General features: G+C 31.9%; 1 protein-coding gene across 1 annotated transcript; it reads left to right on the top strand.

Annotated features, from left to right (window-relative positions):
* Nucleotides 1-14: 14 nt before the first annotated feature.
* On the top strand, nt 15-20,496 carry LOC143046197 (translation initiation factor eIF2B subunit beta-like). The gene is made up of 13 exons (XM_076219240.1): nt 15-164; nt 4,467-4,553; nt 5,307-5,426; nt 6,406-6,451; nt 9,388-9,447; nt 10,945-10,994; nt 11,407-11,503; nt 13,151-13,210; nt 17,672-17,805; nt 18,548-18,608; nt 19,164-19,223; nt 19,662-19,798; nt 20,405-20,496. The coding sequence occupies exons 1-13, from the start codon at nt 67-69 to the stop codon at nt 20,478-20,480; spliced, it is 1,086 nt and encodes a 361-aa protein (XP_076075355.1). The 5' UTR covers nt 15-66; the 3' UTR covers nt 20,481-20,496.
* Nucleotides 20,497-21,162: the final 666 nt, after the last annotated feature.

The following is a 21,162-nucleotide window of genomic DNA, read 5'->3' on the forward strand; positions in this document are numbered from 1 at the left end:
TTGATTTTCTATTGGATACTTCTGTGTTTTTATATTCGGAAGGTCTCTTGAGTTTTGGTCTGTTGAATGCAAACTGACATAAATGTAAACATGCCTGCTGGTGATGAAAAAATCGAAGACTTAAACGAAAGAATTGGACACTTTATAAGAGAATTGAAACAAGGGTAACGAAAATATTCATTTAAATATTAATCAGAATCTAAAATAAATACCGCATTCCACAAGCCTGACAAGGTGCGAGACAACTCGGACCGTCTAATAAAAGGTCAACTCCATCTATGAACACCGATCGGACCGTCAATGACAATAGTCTCCTTGGACCCACTAAGATATTAAAAAATGAGCAAACTGCATGATCACTGAAGTGTAACGGAGATGCTCAATCTCTTTAAATGGAGCAAAGGCATTAAGATGCAAAGGAGAACTGTGGTGTTGTGGTTAGTGCTTTGAACTACAAACACATATGTTCCTACTCCAAATAATTATGACGTCTGGCAAGGCTGTTTTAATTTTTTTTTTCTGCGACGCCTTCCTACGTCGTAAGGTGTCCCAGAAAAAAAATTAAAATAGCCTTGCCAGACGTCATAATTATTTGGACTAATATGTTCCTGGTTTGTTCAGTGGAGGAAATTTCAGGGACTTAATATTTGGGAGCATCTTTTTACCACAGAACACTAAAAATGTACCACAGAATTCCTAAATAGTAACAATTCAGACATTGGAGTTGTTGTTATTGCTAATTATGTCTATAACATGACTTTTATTCTTCAAATAAATTAAAATTTTCAATCTAGTGTCGACTCACTGTCATTACGCCCCCAATTGACTTGGCCTTTAATTGGGTCCATACTAAAAATGAATGTAAGACCAATTATCGAGAAAACCATAGAATTTTAAAGTGTAGATATTTTCAATAATAATAAAGAGAGATAAAAATTAAGATGAAAATTTTAATTTGATAACATCAATAACAAAACAATTCAATTCAATAAATACATGGTCAAGGTGATTAATGTCTTTTTCGGCTCTTTCTGTTCTTGGTCTCTTTCTCTGCATACGTTTCCTGGCTATTGACTTAGCCTTGTTGACAACTGAATAAAGTCCATCTGAGGAAGTTATGATATTTTCATGTTTTCTTTTCTTATTGTCCTGTAGGAAATTGGTGAAGAGCTTTCCTTTTTCCTCATCTGATTTTGTTTTCCAGATGGCATCAGCTATAGTATACTGTTTGTTTGAATTGACAAGCATGTAGTCCCCAGAATGATGAAGGGCCGACCGAAGATTAATGAACTGGAAGTACTCCACCATGTCAAATAGTTTATCAACCAAATCTGGGTCATGTTGGGGCTTCCTGTTGACTGCCACTTTCATCACCCAGTTCATGGATTCTGCATTGTTGTTCGTCCACATTTGTTTGGTGCCCAAACGTCTATTAAGTGCATTGACGAATTCTTGAACTATTGGCTGAAAACTTTGTTCGTAATACTTCAGGAACTAAGGATAGTTTGCACATAAGTCCTTAAGTTCTGAATCTGCCCTTGCAAATTGCAATGTGTCGTCTGCACTTGTAATTCTGTGATCTCCAAAAAATTGTGTTGATGATGGTTTATCTTTCTTGGGTGCTAACACCAACACGATCTTGAAGGTAATGTTGTACATTGTCTTTTAAATGATTTGTGCACAATCTTCGTTTGGTGGTTTGGAATGCCTTTTCTATGCCTTGTCATCGCTTTTTCATCATCACTGCCGAACTCTATATTTTCATGGAGACAAAGTTTTACATTATTAATGGCTAGTTCCAGAGTGGCAGAAATGTTTGAAAAGAAGGCTCTGTATGTTTTGTATGACACATCCTTTTGTAGAAGCATTGGTCCTGCAAAGATTGGATGGTCTTTGGTTTCTTTTCTATTTACCCGCAGGTTCTTGTAAACAATGGATGTTACGTATATACATAAAAGCTTCTGAGATTGAAAGTTCTGTCAACCCTAAGAGGATGCTCAGACCTTTGTGCTAGGAAATGTCTCAAATCTGTTATTTGGTTTTCTGTGTAACACACTATTGCTGTTACTTGATTCTTGTTGTGGATAATTTGTAGTAAAAAACGGATGTGTATGGAGCATCCCGACAACGGCAAGAATTTCATCTCCAACATTGGCACAAGCAGGCTGTGTTTTAAGTTTATTCCGATAGTTGGCATTTCTTATTTGTCTGGTATCTCTGGTAAAGAATTGTCTCTTTTCATCTGTATGAAAACCTCTATATTATCTTTGAAGTTTTAATACACATTCGTCAACTACTTTTTCTAACGTTTTTGGGTGGGTTCTTACATAATTCTTTGCATTTTCTAAAGAGTATGTACTGGAATATTCATACACTGCAATGGATGGCAAATCATTTGCAAAGGACAAATTAAACCATGTGACATGTTTTTTAAAAGAATTGTTTTGTACTATTTGGTGCATAGTAACAATGAATGTAGAATCTGGATGAGGCGTTATAGGTACAAATATGTCTTTCCATCCTGTCTAACTTTTGTGCAATATTGGTCATTTTTAGCTCACCTGGCCCGAAGGGCCAAGTGAGCTTTTCCCATCACTTTACGTCCGGCGTCGTTGACTTTTACAAAAATTTTCTCCTCTGAAACTACTGGGCCAAATTAAACCAAACTTGGCCACAATCATCATTGGGGTATCTAGTTTAAAAAATGTGTGGCGTGACCCAGCCAACCAACCGAGATGGCTGCCATGGCTAAAAATAGAACATAGGGGTAAAATGTAGATTTTGGCTTATAACTCTGAAACCAAAGGATTTAGAGCAAATCTGACATGGGGTATGATTGTTTATCAAGTCAACATCTATCTGTCGAGAAATTTTTAAATGAATTGGACAACCGGTTGTTGGGTTGCTGCCCCTGAATTGGTAATTTTAAGGAAATTTTGCTGTTGTTGGTTATTATCTTGAATATTATGTCCCTTTGGTATCTTTCGTCCTTCTTTTATTATAGATAAAGATAAACTGTAAACAGCAATAATGTTCAGCAAAGTAAGATCTACAAATAAGTCAACATGACCAAAATGGTCAGTTGACCCCTGAAGGAGTTATTGCCCTTTATAGTCAATTTTTAACAATTTTCATTACCCTGAATACTATTATAGATAGAGTTAAACTGTTAACAGCAATAATGTTCAACATAGTAAGATCTACAAATAAGTCACATGACCAAAATGGTCAGTGTACCCTTTAAGGAGTTATTGCCCTTTATAGTCAATTTTTAACAATTTTCAGTAATTTGGTAGATTTTTGTAAATGTTTACAAAATATTTTACTTTGTTATTTTACTTTGTAACTATTTGGCCAAGTTTATTATAGATAGAGAAATTGTAAGTAGCAAGAATGTTCAGTAAAGTATAAGATCTACGAACACATCAACATCACCAAAACACAATTTTGTCATGAATCCATCTGTGTCCTTTTTAATATGCACATAGAGCCTCTAGTTCAGAAATATGGTCTGGAAATTGTCTGATAATAAGTAGTCTTGGTGGAAGACCTTCCCTTTTGAAGATTCCCATATGCCACACTCATCATAATATTTGGAATGACGGTTATTTGTCTTTCTACTCATGTTATCAACATTGGTAACTAAGAACCAGGTGTTTGACTTTTTTCCAGGTGGCGCATCTTCAAAAACATGTGACTTCTCTTGTACTGCTTTCCAACAATCTAAAGCTGACAAAAATTTCCCATGTTGTAAGGTATTGATGTTGTCTGGTTTTGGGAACACTAGGTTACATGTATATTCAACTCTCTCTTGACACCATTTGCGCATATGGTCTTGAGAAACGATGATAGTTTGTCTGAAGGGGACAGCAATTAATGGCTGACCTGTGTTAAGAGAGAGATCTCTTGCAAGTAAAAAATAGCTAGGTAGATTTTGCAAAAGAGCAGGCAGCACTTGCACCAGCAAAGTGGAAAGGGATTAATATAAGTTGTAATAACATGTTTCCCAATCCACTATAAATTAAAGGAATATGTTTAATCTTAAAGATGCAAATTATACTCACCATGCAGTGACAAAGGAATGTTGTCTGGTGCTACCTTTACGACTGTCAAGTACATTTATGACAGAAACTTCCAAATTGCAGCACCATCAAATGATTACTGGAATACTTTCTTTCCACAAACCATCATTGGAACACTACCTCTTGGGGTTGTATCAGCATTGTTTAAGTTTAGGTTTTCAAACCCTCAGTGACAAAGGATAATCTGATAATTGCAGTTTGTTATACAATTTTTTTTTTTTGAAATGGCAAAACTCACATACTAAACACTATGCAGTTAAAATATATTAACAGCTAATTTTACATTTCTATTAGAACAACAACTATGTGTTCTGACTTCCTGTATGACACAGAACATTGAAAGTAAAAAAAACACAGTAATCAAACTTTATTTCTATTTTACAGAAGTGTAGAAGGTTCCTATAATGTAGCATACAGAACAGTATCCCTGCTGGTCAGGGTGATATCACAGACCAAATGGATAACAGCTAGGTAAGCATATACAGAACATTATCGGGCGTCCCACTGTCTATACATGTATCATTTTGCTCAGCTCTAAATAAAATTGCATATCACAGCTTTGTGATGTTAAATAGTTGACCTGGTCTTAATAACTTTGACCCAGACATATCAGCGACTTCATAATGTTTGACCCGACATTATCAAATAATCTTCTGGTTGCTGGTGGAACCAAGTAAACACTTCCAAAAGATGCAAATACAGCCTGATAAATCGATTATTAGGTTATTTGCATATTGATATTGTAAAAATATCAGCTGCTTGACACAATTTGAAGGCTTTTTGATCTCGTTAGCTGCCCTCACTCGACAACAAAATTCAAATTGTGACTTGCAGCTGATATTTTACAATAGTACATATCCCTGCTGCTCAGGGTGATATAACAGACTAAATGGACAACAGCTAGGTAACCATATACAGGGCAATAGTTGGGAGACAATAAACTTGCTATTCCACCCATACATGTACCCAGTCAATAAGTATAAAACATCCAAATTCTCCCTCATTATAAAACCTATATATAAATATAACAGTGTGAGTGCACAACATACAGCTTAGATTATATACATTTGTACATGTATGCATCATGGATTAACTCTTATATATATTTTGCCGAATAACATAAGAGGCTGTTAAAATGAGGGCTTACTATGAAGTTACAACTGAGCACTTCATGAAACCCATATTGCACTTGCCATGCTTATAGTATACTATTGTGTATTGTAGAGAATTGTTAGATAATGTGACTACCCATGGGAAGAGGATGATTTCAGCTCAACCATCAGAGTCAGCTGTGGGCAACATGGTCAGGAGAATTCTTAAAATCATTAGAGAAGAATATGCCAGGTAATATTTTACAGCATCAATTGTTACTTTATGTTACATTAATGTGAATCTAATCTGTCTTATAATGCTGAAATTTTAATGATAGCAGCTGTCTTTTTCTATTTCCAGAAGTTTTACTGCGAGAACATTCATGTAGACATTGGTGTAATAAATGTGTTTGGATATTGTTATGCAATAGTCAGTAAAAGAATTATTAATTAAAAGTTTAATGTGAAAATTTCTTTTTTTAAGGCTCACCCCTGTTTCATGGGCCATATGAGCTTTTACCATCACTTTGTGTCCATCAACCCTTTGTTAAAAATCTTCTCCTTGAAACAGTTCAAACTGCTCAAAAGATTGGCATAAACTTTTGTATGCTTCATCTGTAGGTTTTCTTCTTTGAATTTGTTTATTTTTGTCCAAGTTTAACATTAAGCATGGCCATCCCGGAGTAAATAGAATAGTGCAGTTTTCAGAAAAATATGTTCAAATGTTTTGGAGTGATTACCCCTGAAATGATTTATTTTTCTTATTTTCATAGTTTTTTGCTTTTTTCTTGAAAATTATAGCACATAAATTTTAAGTGTAAATTCAAAAATGATCAGCATAAGAAGATCTATCTGCTCAGAAAATTTTAAAAAATCTGTCAACTTTTGCTGACATTATTCCTGAAAATGATGGCCTTAAATGTTTCTTGCAGTAATGTCTGTTATCTTGAAATATATAGGAGCTAGGTTAAACACAAAAAAGTACAACAATGACTGGCAACACAAGGAATAACTAGTATGTACATGTAAAGGCTCCTATTAGCAGATGGCTACTTTGTTAACGAATTGAGAGACACAGGCAGATGTGTGCCTTTGATCGCTTCCATATTTTCTAACAGCTATTCTTAGTGAGTTCTAAGATTTTAGTTTTGGTAAATATTCTTTGATTAATTATAATAATTGCCATTTTTATGTTTTTTTATAAGTTAAGAAATTTTATTTTATATTGACAGTGCTTTAAAAGGTTCTGAAGAAGCTGATCCACAAGAATCTCTACATGTAAGTAATACAAGTAATATTGATGAAATGAATTGATAATTTACCCTCTTTGGTCAGTGAGACATTTCTACTTCCTTATAGATCTGTTAATAATCATGGGGTACTAATACACAAATATATTAACAAAATGCTAATTATACGACTGCAAAAAAATTTTTGCGTAGTATAATGGTTATCATGTTGTTGTCTGAAGACGCATTTCCGGACAATAACTTTAGATTTAGGCAATGGATCTCTACAAATTTTTACCAGAAGGTCTAATACCACTAAAGGAAGGTTGGGATTGAATTTGGGGGTTATGGTCTTAATAGTCCCAAAATAATCATTTTTGTAGTTTTCAAACAATAACTTGTGTTTAAGTGTATAAATCTCTCTGAAATTATACCACAAGTTTCCATACCATGAAGGGATGGTTAGTTATGGCTTTGGGGGTATGGCTCAAAATATTTTGGAATAAGGGGGCTAAAAAGGGCGAAATTAGGGACCAAAAAAAGGGGAAAAACCGGTTTTCCGGACAATAATTTTAGACTAAGGAAATGGATCTCTATAAATTTTTACCAGAAGGTTCAATACCACTAAAGGAAGGTCAGGATTGATTTTTGGGGTTATAATCCCAATAGTTTAGGAATTAAGGGCCAAAAAGGGGGCCCAAAATAAGCATTTGAAGTTTTCAAACTATAACTTGTGTTTAAGTGTATAGGTCCCTCCATACCATGAAGGGATGGTTAGTTATGGCTTTGGGGGGTTATGGCTATAAATGTTTTGGAATTGGGGGCAAAAAAGGGGAATTAGGGCCAAAAAAGGGGGGAAACTAGGTTTTTCTTGTCAATGGAAAATTAAGACAATTTAAAGCAGTGTAAGGGAGGTAATTCAAAAACAGTTAGCATACAATGTTTGGTATGTTTGGATTTACCTCTCTTACTCTACTTGTAAATAATGTATAAAGAAATGTCAGGTTTTGGACTTATTGCAACAAATAGGGGGTTAGTAGTTTTCAATTTTTTCCCCTAAATTTCTCAAATTCCAAATTTTTGAAAAGTTTGAGGAAGAAATCTTTAATTGCACAATATTGCATAATAGCTTTGTAAGATCTTGACTTTGTTTTGTGTCAGAAACTCATTATATGTCAAGAATTTCATCACAATCCAAATTCAGAGCTGTATCAAGCTTGAAGGTTGTGTCCACACTTGGCCCAACTGTTCAGGGTTTGACCTCTGCGGTTGTATAAAGCTGCGCCCTGCGGAGCACCTGGTATATAATACCAAAATAACGAGGTCCAATTTGTAAGCCATCATGGGGTAACAATGACAAATCAAAGACTTCAACTTTATATATAGCTAATATAGGACAATGGTGTTGATTAGAAATTACACAACTCCAGACCCTTTTGTTTCAATAATTAACAAGTACTGGGTCGAATCTGATACCGATTCCAATAGTATATTCACTTGTTACCTATTACCTTATCTGTACGTTCCGCATCTGACAGGCGCATCACAAAACAGTGTATTTAGATTTGCTCTATACACGGGTCATAATCACAGGGTTGACAGTACTAAATTGAACCATTGTGACATTGTTTCCTAATCACTGTATTTTAATCAGCATGACTTAGTAAGATGACAATAAGAATACTAAAAATCTAGACTTAAAAATAAGGCGTAAAGGTACAGTTTCCAATTTGTTAGCTGGCATGACGTTAAACAGCCAATCAAAGAATTCAACTTTATTTATAACTAATATAAGACAATGCTGTTGATTCAAAATTACTCCAGGCCCTTTTGTTTTCCAAATAATTAATATTTCCAATAATTGATTAGTTCCAGGTTGACAGGTTCAAACAGAGAGATTTTAAAAGCAGAGAAAACTGTGCATCTTATAATCAGCATGACTTTATCAAATGACAAAACCAATACTAAAAATCAAGGCATAAAATAAGGCTTACATATTGTAATATACTTTAATTCAGTCACAGACCCGCATAATCACGGGTGTGTTCTAGTACATGTATAAATGTTCAGCAAAATCACTAACTTAAAGATAAATGTTCAACAAAATCACTAATATAAGTGTTCAGCCAAATTACTAACATAAGTGGTTGAAGAAATCACTAATATAAATTTTCAACAAAATCAATAATATAAGTATTCAATGTAATCACTTATATAAGTGTTCAATGTAATCACTTATATAAGAGTTCAATGTAATCACTTATATAAGAATTCAATGTAATCACTTATATAAGTGTTCAATGTAATCACTTATATAAATGTTCAATGTAATCACTTATGCAAGTGTTCAGTAAATTCACTTGTATAAATGTTCAACAAAATCACTAATATAAGTGGTAGAAGAAATCACTAATATAAGTATTCAATGTAAGCACTTATATAAGTGTTCAGCAGTGAAATCACTTATACAAGTGTTCAGCATTTAAATCACTTATATAAGTGTGAACAAAATCACTAATATAAGTGTGAAAAAAATCACTAATACTAAAATCACTTCTATAAGGGTTAAGCAAACTCACACATATGAGTGTTCAACATTCAACAAAATCATTTATGTTACTGAAATTATTTATATAAATGTTCATCGAACAATCACTTATGCAACAGTTTTACAAAAACTCTAATACAAGTCACATGCAAGTGTGAAGAGAAATAACATAAATGAGTTTTGGATTTTTGTCATCCATTAATTTCTAATCTAGAGAGAGTATATGACATATTTGTTACTCATTATTATTATTGACATATCACATATAAGGGAAAAAATGTTTATGATTGTCTATACAGGCTAAACTGACAGACTTGTGTAAGTTGAAATATTTATCATAATTATTCTCTTTATTAAAAGATTAACTCCTGAAGTATCCACAAAATTTAGTCTACATTAAAGAGGATAATATTTCTATTATTGATTTTTTTATACAGAAATTATTATCAGCAGAAGGACAAAAAGAAGACTATGGTCAGTCTGTGCCAAATCTCAAGGTATGTTTGTCAATTTATTCTACTGCCAGATTATTAACATTGCAAAACAAGGTGTTCATAGGTGAAGAGAACAGCTCCAAACATTATCAGTTCAATAAAAAAAAGATATCTAAAGCTCACTATATAGGCTTCAACTTGATCCTCCAATTTTTTTTTTTTTTTAAAGTACAGGTATTCTAGCACATATATTTTTACACAATAATCATTCTAGGTATTTCAATATTTCCTTCCTTTATTAGTATAATGTTTGGATATATTTATGCCCCCGCTGTAGCAGTGCTATTTCAAATCTGGACATGCTATTTGAAGATATTGGGGAAACCATCTATATTATATTCACTCAGTAATAAATATAAGTGCTTTAGTATATTTGATGCATATGGTAAATATAATAGAAGGACAATACAGCTGGCCGAGGACCAATAACAAGGCCAATACAGAAATACACGTAATAATATCTTTATTAATTAACTACAGTGTTACAATATTTTTTTAATTTCATTTCAAAAGAGATAAATATTTTTACCTTGAAGTGGAACTATCCAAATCTCTGTTTGTTTCTTTTTATTAAATGCAGGGCCAGGTGTCTTCAGTATTTTCTCATCTGATGAATTTTTCTACCCTTTTCAGTCACTATAAAGTGTTACAACTTAAATTTAGACGCAACACATAAATAGTAATTGGAAAGGTACTGCCATTGCATTATGCAGAAACTAATTTAAAATCGATGTGTACAATCGTGAAATTATGAGGTCGTCAAGAAATGAACTTTGTGATAATCTACTCGTTCCCCAAACCTGAAATAGTTCTATCGTCTGCCTTCAAAATACCTTTTAAATGAATGTGACCGTCTTTCGCCTGATTTCAGCATGTTTAAGATTTATACTAAATGACAACTGCGTCTTCAAAACAACTGTTTACTTTCAGTTTGTGTTTATCGTGACTGTCGATGTAAAATCTAGAGACGTTCCGAAATCCTGCACTTGTGTCAACTCGGCCAATATAGAATAACTCGGCCAATACAGAAAAAAATCTATATTGGCCGAGTTATTCTGTATTGGCCCAGTTTACACATTATATTGCATAGGCAGTTTTCATCATATTAAGTCCAATAACAGTGTAGTTAATTAATAATAGGTAATAATTATAAGTTTATCAATAAAATTAAGAATGGAAATGGGGAATGTGTCAAAGAGACAACAACTGGACCATAGAACAAACAACAGCAGAAGGTCACCAACAGGACTTCAATGCAGGGAGAAATTCCCGCACCCAGAGGCGTCCTTCAGCTGGCCCCCAAACAAATATATATACTATTTCAGTGATTATTAATGCCATACGAAACTCCAAATTGTACACAAGAAACTAAAATTAAAAATAACACATGACTAGCAAAGGCCAGAGGCTCCTGACTTGGGACAGGTGCAAAAATGAGGCTGTATGTAGATTAATATGATAATAAGCATGGTTGATTCAGTTTATTTTATTCAATTTCAGGCAACTGTGATAGAGGCTGTTAATGAATTAAAGATTGAATTAGAAAATAGGTTTGTTTAATATTTTTCTCTTTATCATTGATTTCAAATTGTATTATCAAGGCCTGAAGATTTTTTTAAATATATGTATTAGGGATGTCAATGAGTACTCATATATATAAGTATCAATCAGTAGTACAGAGTATCAAAATGAATCACTGTTTCTCAGTTTCTTGTTAGGACAATGTACTCTTCTTTTCAAATAAAATATTTTCTTGTGAAAGCTTTTTGTATTGCAGTAAAAAAAAGTATACTTAGGTTTATTTATTACTTAGTGAAACAGAGAGTAATAAATATATCATTAAACATAAAAAGGGATAACACAGGAATTGTCAAACATACCACAAAAAAAAGATTTTAAAAAAAAATGTCATCTTTAATTGTATTTTTGGAGATGAGATTGATAAAGATGTTGTTTTTTCAGTGCTGATAACATAGCTGGACAAGCCCTAGAACATATACACTCAAATGAAGTTATATTAACAGCAGGAAAATCAAAAACAGTAGAGGCATTTCTAAAGGTAATTGGAAGGGGAACTTGTGTGGATAAAAAATGTTTATATATAGAATATTATGCCATTTGTTGAAATCTTTCTTTGTCTCTTTGACACATTCCCCATTTCCATTCTCAATTTTTTTCTGACATGTAGATAAAAGGACATTTTATATTCATAATGATTAAAATGAAATTCATTGAAATTGAGGTAACTTCTTTTACATTATAACATCAAAGATAGAAAAAAGTAAAAATAAAATGGTTATGGTTCAAAAAAATTATGATGAGGTTTTTGTCGAGCCTGCAACTTTTGTTGCAGAAAGCTCGACATAGGGATAGTGATCTGGCGGCGGCGGTGGTGGCGGCAGCTACGGCGGTGTTAGCTCACTTCTTAAAAGCTTTATATTTTAAAAGGTGGAAGACCTGGATGCTTCATACTTTGTATATAGATGCTTCATGTTACAAAGTTTCCGTCAGTCACATGTCCAATGTCCTTGACCTCATTTTCATGGTTCAGTGACCACTTGAAAAAAAAGTTCAAATTTTTTGTAATGTTGAATTCTCTCTTATTATAAGTAAAAGGATAACTATATTTGATATGTGCGTACCTTGCAAGGTCCTCATGTCTGTCATACAGTTTTCACTTGACATTGACCTCATTTCATGGATCAGTGAACAAGGTTAAGTTTTGGTGGTCAAGTCCATATTTCAGATACTATAAGCAATAGGGCTAGTATATTCAGTGTATGGAAGGACTGTAAGGTGTACATGTCCAACTGGCAGGTGTCATCTGACCTTGACCTCATTTTCATGGTTCAGTGGTTATAGTTAAATTTTTGTGTTTTGGTCTGTTTTTCTCATACTATATACAATAGGTCTACTATATTTGTTGTATGGAATGATTGTAAGGTGTACATGTCTAGCGGGCAGATGTCATGTGACCCTGACCTTATTTTCATGGTTCAGTGGTCAAAGTGAAGTTTTTGAGTTTTGGGCTTTTTATCTAATACTATATGCCATAGGTCAACTATATTTGGTGTATGGAAATATTTTATGATCTTTATGTCAGTTGCACAGGTTTTATTTGACCGTGACCTCATTTTCACGGTTCATTGCACAGTGTCAAGTTTTTGTGTTTTGGTCTATTTTTCTTAAACTATAAGTAATGGGTCAACTATATATGTTGTATAGAAGCATTGTTAGCTGTACATGTCTGCCTGGCATGTTTCATCTGACCTTGACCTCATTTTCAAGGTTCATTGGTCTGTTTAGTTATCTTGGTTAATGTTAAGTTTATGTGACAGTTGTAATAAAGCTTAGCTTTATACCTAGGACTATCAACATAATATCAATGATTAGTATGGAAGGCGAGACATTTCAGCGTGTGCACTCTTGTGTTATCACATTGTTTGTTTTTTTTTCCTTCAAACTCGATGACAATCTAGCAGGAAATAAATCTTTATTTTTTTACAATCTAGGGTTAAGTATTAGTATTGCAATCCTTTCTGGAAAAAAGATTGTCCAAGAAGCTGATACAGGCTGAGTCTTTCTTATGCCCTATGAAAAAAAGATTTATAATGAAAATACCATGAGTAAAGGAAACAGTAGTATACCGCGGTTCAAAAGGCATAAGAAAGACAATAATTGATTGATACTTTTACACTTGTTACAGAAAGCAGCAAAGAAGAGAAAGTTCCAAGTGATGGTTGTAGAGTGTGCCCCATTTTATCATGTGAGTCAAAGGTCTTTATAAAAATAAAGGGTTGTGGTAGGATTGACAATGGGACAACTATGCATAAAGACCAAAGGTCAAAGAATGATCAATTACAGAATACCTTAAAGCCTTTAAAAATGAGCAATATGTGAACAATATAGGAAGCTTTAAAAGGCCCTGGTATGACAAAATTTGACATATTTCAAAATACAAAAATAAAGGTCTATTTTATGTTACAACAACCAACCAAAACAGGTATGGCAGACAACAACCAATAACAACCACTGGATGGCTAGAATCTATTTTTTTTTTAATGTTGTTGGAGGTATTTTAAATAAAGGAGTAATATTGGGAAGAGTCATATTCGACCTCAAATATTAAGCTCATAGTTTTATGATAAAAAAATGTTTTAAGTAAATGAAGACATGTAAGAATGGAAATATAACTATTTTTGTGCATTTTTTTTTTTGTATAGTTTTTATGTTTTCAACCAAAGTGGATATAGGCGTCAAGTAGAGATTTTGATGAAATTTTGACATCGTCTGGATTTTTACTAAATTTAGGGCAAGGAATTCTAGACAACAGGCTATTGGTATCACGTCGTTGTCGTCTGCATCGTCATCGTCGTCCGAAGACATATTGTTTCCGGATAATAACTTTTGAATAAGTAAAAAGAAATCAATTAATTTTAACACAATGTTTATAACCACAAAAGGAAGTTTGGGATTGATTTTGGGGGTTATGGTCCCACAGCATTTATCTAGTTTCAGAACAAAAAGTTGTGTATTAGTATTTCAATTGTTCTGATATTGTACCACAATGTTTAATACCATAAATTTTTGAAAAGTTAAAAGAAGAAATCTTCCATTGCACAATATTGCGAAAAAGATTTGTAAGATCTTGACATTTGTTTTGTGTCAGAAACTCATATTTTGTGAAAAATTTGATCGCAAACAAAATTCAGAGCTGTATCAAGCTTGAATGTTGTGTCCATACTTGCCCCAACTGTTCACGGTTCAACTTCTGAGGTCATATAAAGCTGCACCCTGCGGAGCACCCGGTTCCAATTGATATCTTCCTATTTCCTTTAATTTTCATGGAAAATCAGATTGTGTGCTATTTAAAAGAAGTGGAGACCAGAACTCTTATACATAAATTTTAAACAAAAAGGTATATGTCTTACCTAGCCAATGTTTTGACTAAAATTCAATGTATTATTTGTTAATAAATCCTGATTTAAAATTAAAGCTAATTATAAGAACAAATTTAGGGCCTTATCAAACCTATTCCTTTTAGCATGATTTTCAGATAATTTTATTCGAAAACAAAATCATGGCAGCTTTGATGCCGGAGAAATCCACATTTCTCCACTTGAAATCATTCCTGATATCACAAGGCTAGTTAAACACAAAATTTGTTGATATTTCTGAAGTTTTCAGTCTCCTTATTATAAATATGTTGGTCTGGAGTTATAGGTCTATATTATGGTCATAGTAAGGGCATACTTTACATTCATGGTACAGCTGGTTATCAGAACTATTGAAACTCTTTCAATGATATTTCCATTATTAATTCAACTTCTCATTTAGTATATTATTTCATTGGAAGTGATAGTTTAATTTAGAATGATGGATTCAATTAATTTTGATTGGAAAGTGATAATTGCTGATGAATTTTTCTCTCAAGGTCTTTACTTTATTATTGTAAAGTTAGTTGTTTATTAATACTAACAGAAAACTCATCAGACAATGTGTTTAAATGTCTTTCAAGGAATGAACATATTTTCAAAGTGTAGGCATTTTGTGAATCATTGCTTATTGTCCTTCAGTTAAAGGTCTTTTAAGTCACTGGTAAATGTATATATGTGCTAATAGAAAAACTAAACACAACTGCGTCAGTTAAATTACTTGTTATAACCATAAAATACATTTTTAAGAATCTTCCAGATGTCAATTATATCTTTCCTTTCAATAAAGTTTGTGACGCAAAATGAACTCCAGCTGAAAAATTTGACTTTGGCATGATGACGTCATATAGAAAAGTGTCACAGCAAAAATCTTAGATAGCCTTACTAGACGACACGTTATAATTATTTGGAATAGATTTTATATAAGAACTGAATGAACTGATTTCCAGTAATATTTCCTCACTTCAGCCAGTATATAACTGTAATAAAATATTAAATAATAATATGAATTAATTTTAATAGAAAGTGTTAATTGTTGATGAATTTTTCCTGTTAGAACTTTTTTCTTCAATTTTAACAATGTTTCATGAAAGACTTGCATTTTCTTAAAGGTCTTTTAGGCATTCATGTACTGTAAATTCAGAAATTATTGTGTGCATTTATTATTGTGATTTTGTCATTTTAGACTAAAATGCGATATTAGTCATTATGATTTTGAGATATATCTTGTTAAATTCATATTAAATATTTCAAAATGCGAGTTTGAATTATTGCGTTTACAACTCTGTCGCATTTTTCGCAATAATAAAAACCTCGCAATAATTTCTGAATTTACAGTAATCAGTCTCCTATCGTTTTTTTTTATTAAAAATTAATTATGCAGACTATTGAACATCTTCATTCTTCAAAGGTGTGAAAGTGCAGATTTTTTCTCACTGCTATTTTCAATCTGTAGGCTTTCTGTTAATCATTGCTTATTTCCCTGCAAATGTCTTTTGAGGTGGTCTGGTAAAATGATTTGTATGTGTTAATTGAAGTAAAATAATGTCTTCCAGTCTAATCTAGACTTTTTCAAGGTAATTTTAAAGTTCAGAATATCTGTGAATAGGTCTGGTAAAAGAATTTGTATGTGTTAATTGTCGTAAGATAATGTCTTCCAGTGTAATCCAGACTTTTTCAAGGTACTTTTATAAAGTTCAGAATATCTGTGAATCATTGCTAATTGTTCTTTGATAAAAGCCTAAAAGGTCTTTGAATGTCTTCTTTTATTAACTTTTGTATGTGTGAATACTAGATTCATTATGCAGAGTTATATGATAGTTGTATGTCAGTTAGGAAATACACAAAGAAATATATCTTCTTTCACACATACTGTCTTTTATTGATCAAACTAACCACTAGGTTTTGTAGAAAAAGAAGAAATACTAAAATCTACAAAGTAATGTTTAAATTATAATCAAAATTACCCTAGCTTATAAAGCATGAAAACTCCTGCATTGACAATACATTGCAATTAAAAAAGAATTGTCACAATGTAAGCAATACAGATTGGTAATCTTGTATGGTTTGATTTTAATGTAGCAAGAATGTATATGGTGACCTATAATTTCTTACAAGCATCATCATTTGGACACTCATATAGTTGTGTCATCGGCATTCATGCCGTAGCTCCTTATTATAAAATGAGAGCAAGACATGTTAATGACCCATGAACAAGTTTTGCTAGTTTTATGTGATAATTGTAACACACCTGCATCAGTAAAATGATACTTTCTTGACATAAATTTGTAAGAATTTGCCAGTTTTCAATTATTTCCTCTTTTGGAGTTTAACTTTGTGACGCAAACACCTTCATGGCTCATGCTACCGTAACAAAATGTCAAACTAATGAATTTGGTTGTACGATAGATTCCAAACTTTAGATCAAATGAATTTAAGTGTCTGCCAGTATTAAGAAATCAAAAGAAAGAAAGTTATTAAGATTTTTTTTTCTCCAGATTTTTGGCTTCACCTCTACCTATACCATAAACATTAACAGATTCTGGTTCAATTTATTTGTTTATTGTTTACATTTACTTAGTGAAATTTGAAGTTTGCCGATCATAAAATTTCCTGAGAAGGCTCCAGATTCCCAGCATCCCGGTAATGGAAATAAGTTTGTATATGCCATCACATAATCATGTGTGTATATCATTTTCTTGCAGATTATGAATTACATCCTGGGCACCTATATCGTGCTATTCTGTTGAATTTGAATTAATTAATTTGTTCCTTGCAAATCGTATACCATAAAGATATTGAATTTATATGCATTCAATTTACAATTTTCAGATTCAGAGTAATATTCTGCTGTGTCATAGAGCTGGTACTAAAGGTATACCAAAGGTGAAAAAAAAGAAAGAAGTTTTTTTCACTAATTGCTATCAAACTGGACTAAATTTTACCTTCGTAGTTCTTTTGAAGAATTCTGGTTTATAGGCAAATTAGATTCAAACATGGCCACCACTATATTTAGAAATATAAAAAAAAATGGGGGGAAAAAAATCAATAAAAATATCTAATAAAGGGTTGTGAAAACCAAGGGCTATATCAGACTGATTTTAAAAACAAAATCATAGATTTTCCTCATTAAGATTCGCCAATGATGAACCCATTTAAACTTAGGTAGAAGTTCTACTCAAAGTTCCTAAAAGTAAAAATTAGAACAAAAAATATTAGTTATATTATTTACATTCTAGCTTTGCCATACATGCTATTTAAACTTTGTAGTTTAAAATTGCTTTACATTTCAGGGTCAAGAACTAGCAATGAGTTTGGCAAAGTCTGGAATAGAAACTACAGTCATTAATGATGCTGCTGTATTTGCTATTATGTCAAGAGTAAACAAAGTTATCATAGGAACACATACTGTTATGGCAAATGGAGGGTAAGTTTAAAAGGAGACATGTTAAAACAAGTTTAATATATACCGGTATATACTTACAATTTCACTTTACCACAGGGGTTAAGTTTTTGCAACAGTCATAAATTTGTACTATCATATATTTTAAATTTTGGTTTCTGAAAATAGCTTGAGAAGGTTATGTTTAGTGGTACATTTGACTTCAAAGCAAAATAAGCAAAAAAATCCTTAAAAACAGTATATTCATGTATCATGAAATCCCCATTGATTTCTATACCATCTCTACAATATCTATGATTAAGGAAAAACTACCTCTTTTTGCATCAAGACAATTTTGTTTTGACTAATAATGTTCCTTTAGGGTGATTATACTCCTGTTACAGTGAAAGTGGCTCGCTCCTGTTGCTCTACCCTGGAGTGACTGTTATGCTTTATAAAGATAGAATGCCATTTTATAGAGTCACTATTATTTCATAGAATTAAGTTGAAGTAATAGTATATAGTTTTACAAAAAAAAAAACAGACATTTAGAAGAAACCAAATTACCTTTAAAACAATCTGTTACCTTATAATACCTTAACAAAAATGGTAAACTTAAACCTAGCAGTAATATTAATAAGAGTAATGTCCCATCGGTTTACAGATGTTTAAATACATAGATCTGTTTAAATACAATGAACACAGAGTGTTAGTGAGCTTAACATGTTGAAACACATATATAGTTTATTGTTTTGTTACAGTAATCATATTTAAAATTATTTTACAGACTGAAGGCAATAAATGGAAGTCATGCAATAGCTTTAGCAGCAAAACATTACTCTGTACCGGTAAGTTTGATAATTTAATCAGCTCATTTATGTTATAATGTTGTCTTAAGTCAGATCTGTTTTTCCTAACAACCAGAAAGGGAATGTATATTCTTTAAATACTGCATGGGATTTGCTTAAGGCAACATTACAGTTGATGATACACCATCATTGGCACATTTCCAATATATCTGTTAAACTTTTTTCTGAAACTAAATGGGATTTTTTTTAAGACCTTATTGACAACATAAAACAGATATTAAGAGATGAATGAAAATGCAAGGAATTTAATTTAGAACAATTTTGTAATTTGTGTACACTGGTGATAAAACTGATATGTGGATATATCTGTTAAGGAGACAGTAACCTTACAAAATTAAACCAACAGACTTCTTGAGGTTAAAATATATAATTTGTAAACATTCAACTTTGAAAAGAAGTAATGGTTTTCAGGTGTTCGGCTAATTGATAAGTTTATAAAACATTCCTGCTTGTTCAAACAACCATCTTCCCTAACAAAAATGTCCCTATTGATTCCAGTTTATCTCCTTATTCCACATTTGTTTTTATTTTCAGCTTATAGTATGTGCAGCTATGTTTAAGTTATCACCACAGTTTTTATGCTCCTATGATCAGGTAATTTTATTCTTATCTTTATTCAAACACTATTTTATCAATGAATATAAAACAATCAACATGAAAACACTAGTATTATATTTGAAATATAAGTATGGGTGATATGTTTAGAAAAGAAACTAAAATATTTGTTAATATGTGATTGCATTTATGTGTTTTATTTTTTGAACATTTTGGGGATTTTTAGTGATATTTTATTTTCATCAGGTAAGGTGTAGGGTTTTGCATTTAGAAATATAAAAATAAGGAGATGTGTTATAATTTCCAATGAGATAACTATCCATAGAGACCACAAATATATACTACCAAATGTTTAATCTTTTCAGGAAAATTTAAGGCTTATACAGCAAATACAACACTGATAAATAGTGGTAGTGTTGTAATTATCATCCTGCATTATCAAGCAAAATAACTCTGTCTTTATATTTCTTTATACAGGATGCCTTTAACAAGTTTGTTAGTCCACAAGATGTGTTAAACTTTTCTGAAGGTGAAATCTTGTCAAAAGTTCAAGTTCACAACCCTGTGTTTGACTATGTACCACCAGAATTAGTAACTCTGTTTGTTTCTAATATGTAAGTACTGAACCATTTGATTTATGCCTACTTTTGAAAAGTAAAAAAAAACAAAAATACAAAACTCAGAGGAAAATTCAAAACTAAAAGTCCCTAATCAAATGACAAAATCGAAAGTCCAAACACATCAAACCAATAGTTAACAATGATGGTTAAAGGGATGGTGTTTGTTATGAGGAATTTATCAGTTGTCTGCTTTGCAGTTAAAAAAAACATTGAAGTGTAACTTTTGTTGTACAATGTCTGGTGTACAACATTATGAGCCAAGTATCTTTACCAGCAACTTTTGAAGAAAAAAAAATACACACATATCTCAAGTTTAAAAAATAAATAGAATGAAGAATACTTTTCAATGATACTAGAAATGTGTCTAATCAGATCTAACTCAACATAACATTTACATATAACAATGGGATGACAATTGACATGTTAAGAGGATATTGCTAAGGAATCAATCAACATATAGTGACAAGTATAAACATTTGACATCCTAACTCATCATTTTTATTTGAAGTTCTACCTATATTAAACTTTTTTTTTATTTGATTTGTTTTAATGTAATTCTACTTGTACATTTGAGTTACTACACTTTAATTGATTTTTCAGTGGAGGAAATGCACCATCCTATGTGTACAGACTTTTAAGTGAACTTTATCATCCAGATGATCATGAAATACAATAAATAATTTATATAATAATATGTTATCTTTAATGTATTGAGGTAGAGTTATATTGTCATTTATTACATGATAAGTTATTGTCTTTACTATTGGCCAGTGGTCAGTCTTCTTTTCCTGTTTACTTTAATAAATACAAATCAATTTAAGACACCATCAGTGTCAAAAGTACTTTCTTGGTCAAAAATGTCAAAGTAAGAAAGTTTTGACTCAAGTAGACATGTTTCTATTTTGCCTGGTATGGAAGAAGTGAAGTTTAAACAATTTTCAAATATTAGGTTTTCATTTCATGTATTTAAATATGCAAAAGGAAGATAATTAAGTTTTACATTTAATAATGTTTTTGAAAAAATAAGTTGGAATGAAGATTGATTAATTTTTGTTTTCTAGTAGCAAATATTTGTGAATAAACCCTTTTTGATGCAACTTAAACCTGAGTAAGATTATAAACTTGATAGCTTACCAGGTTGCAGCTTGCAGGAAAAAAATTAACTTACACATTTTGCTGATTTTGAGATATTCAGTTGTTGCTTTTACAACTTATTACTTCATGATAATAATAACTTTAGTCAATGGTCTCCTGACACACCAGGATAATGAGTGAGCTCCATATTGGTTGCAAGTGCTACATTGAGGCTGCATACCAGTTGTAGGTGATTGATGATTAAACTAAAAGTTATTTGAGAT

This window comes from Mytilus galloprovincialis, chromosome 1 (genome assembly GCF_965363235.1).
Source record: "Mytilus galloprovincialis chromosome 1, xbMytGall1.hap1.1, whole genome shotgun sequence".
In the NCBI taxonomy this organism is placed as follows: domain Eukaryota; kingdom Metazoa; phylum Mollusca; class Bivalvia; order Mytilida; family Mytilidae; genus Mytilus; species Mytilus galloprovincialis.

Coding starts and splice junctions, on each gene's coding strand:
- LOC143046197 (XM_076219240.1), top strand. CDS start 67: ATGCAAACTGACATAAATGTAAACATGCCTGCTGGTGATGAAAAAATC. Junction 165..4,466: donor ATAAGAGAATTGAAACAAGG/GTAACGAAAATA, acceptor TCTATTTTACAG/AAGTGTAGAAGGTTCCTATA. Junction 9,448..10,944: donor AGTCTGTGCCAAATCTCAAG/GTATGTTTGTCA, acceptor ATTCAATTTCAG/GCAACTGTGATAGAGGCTGT.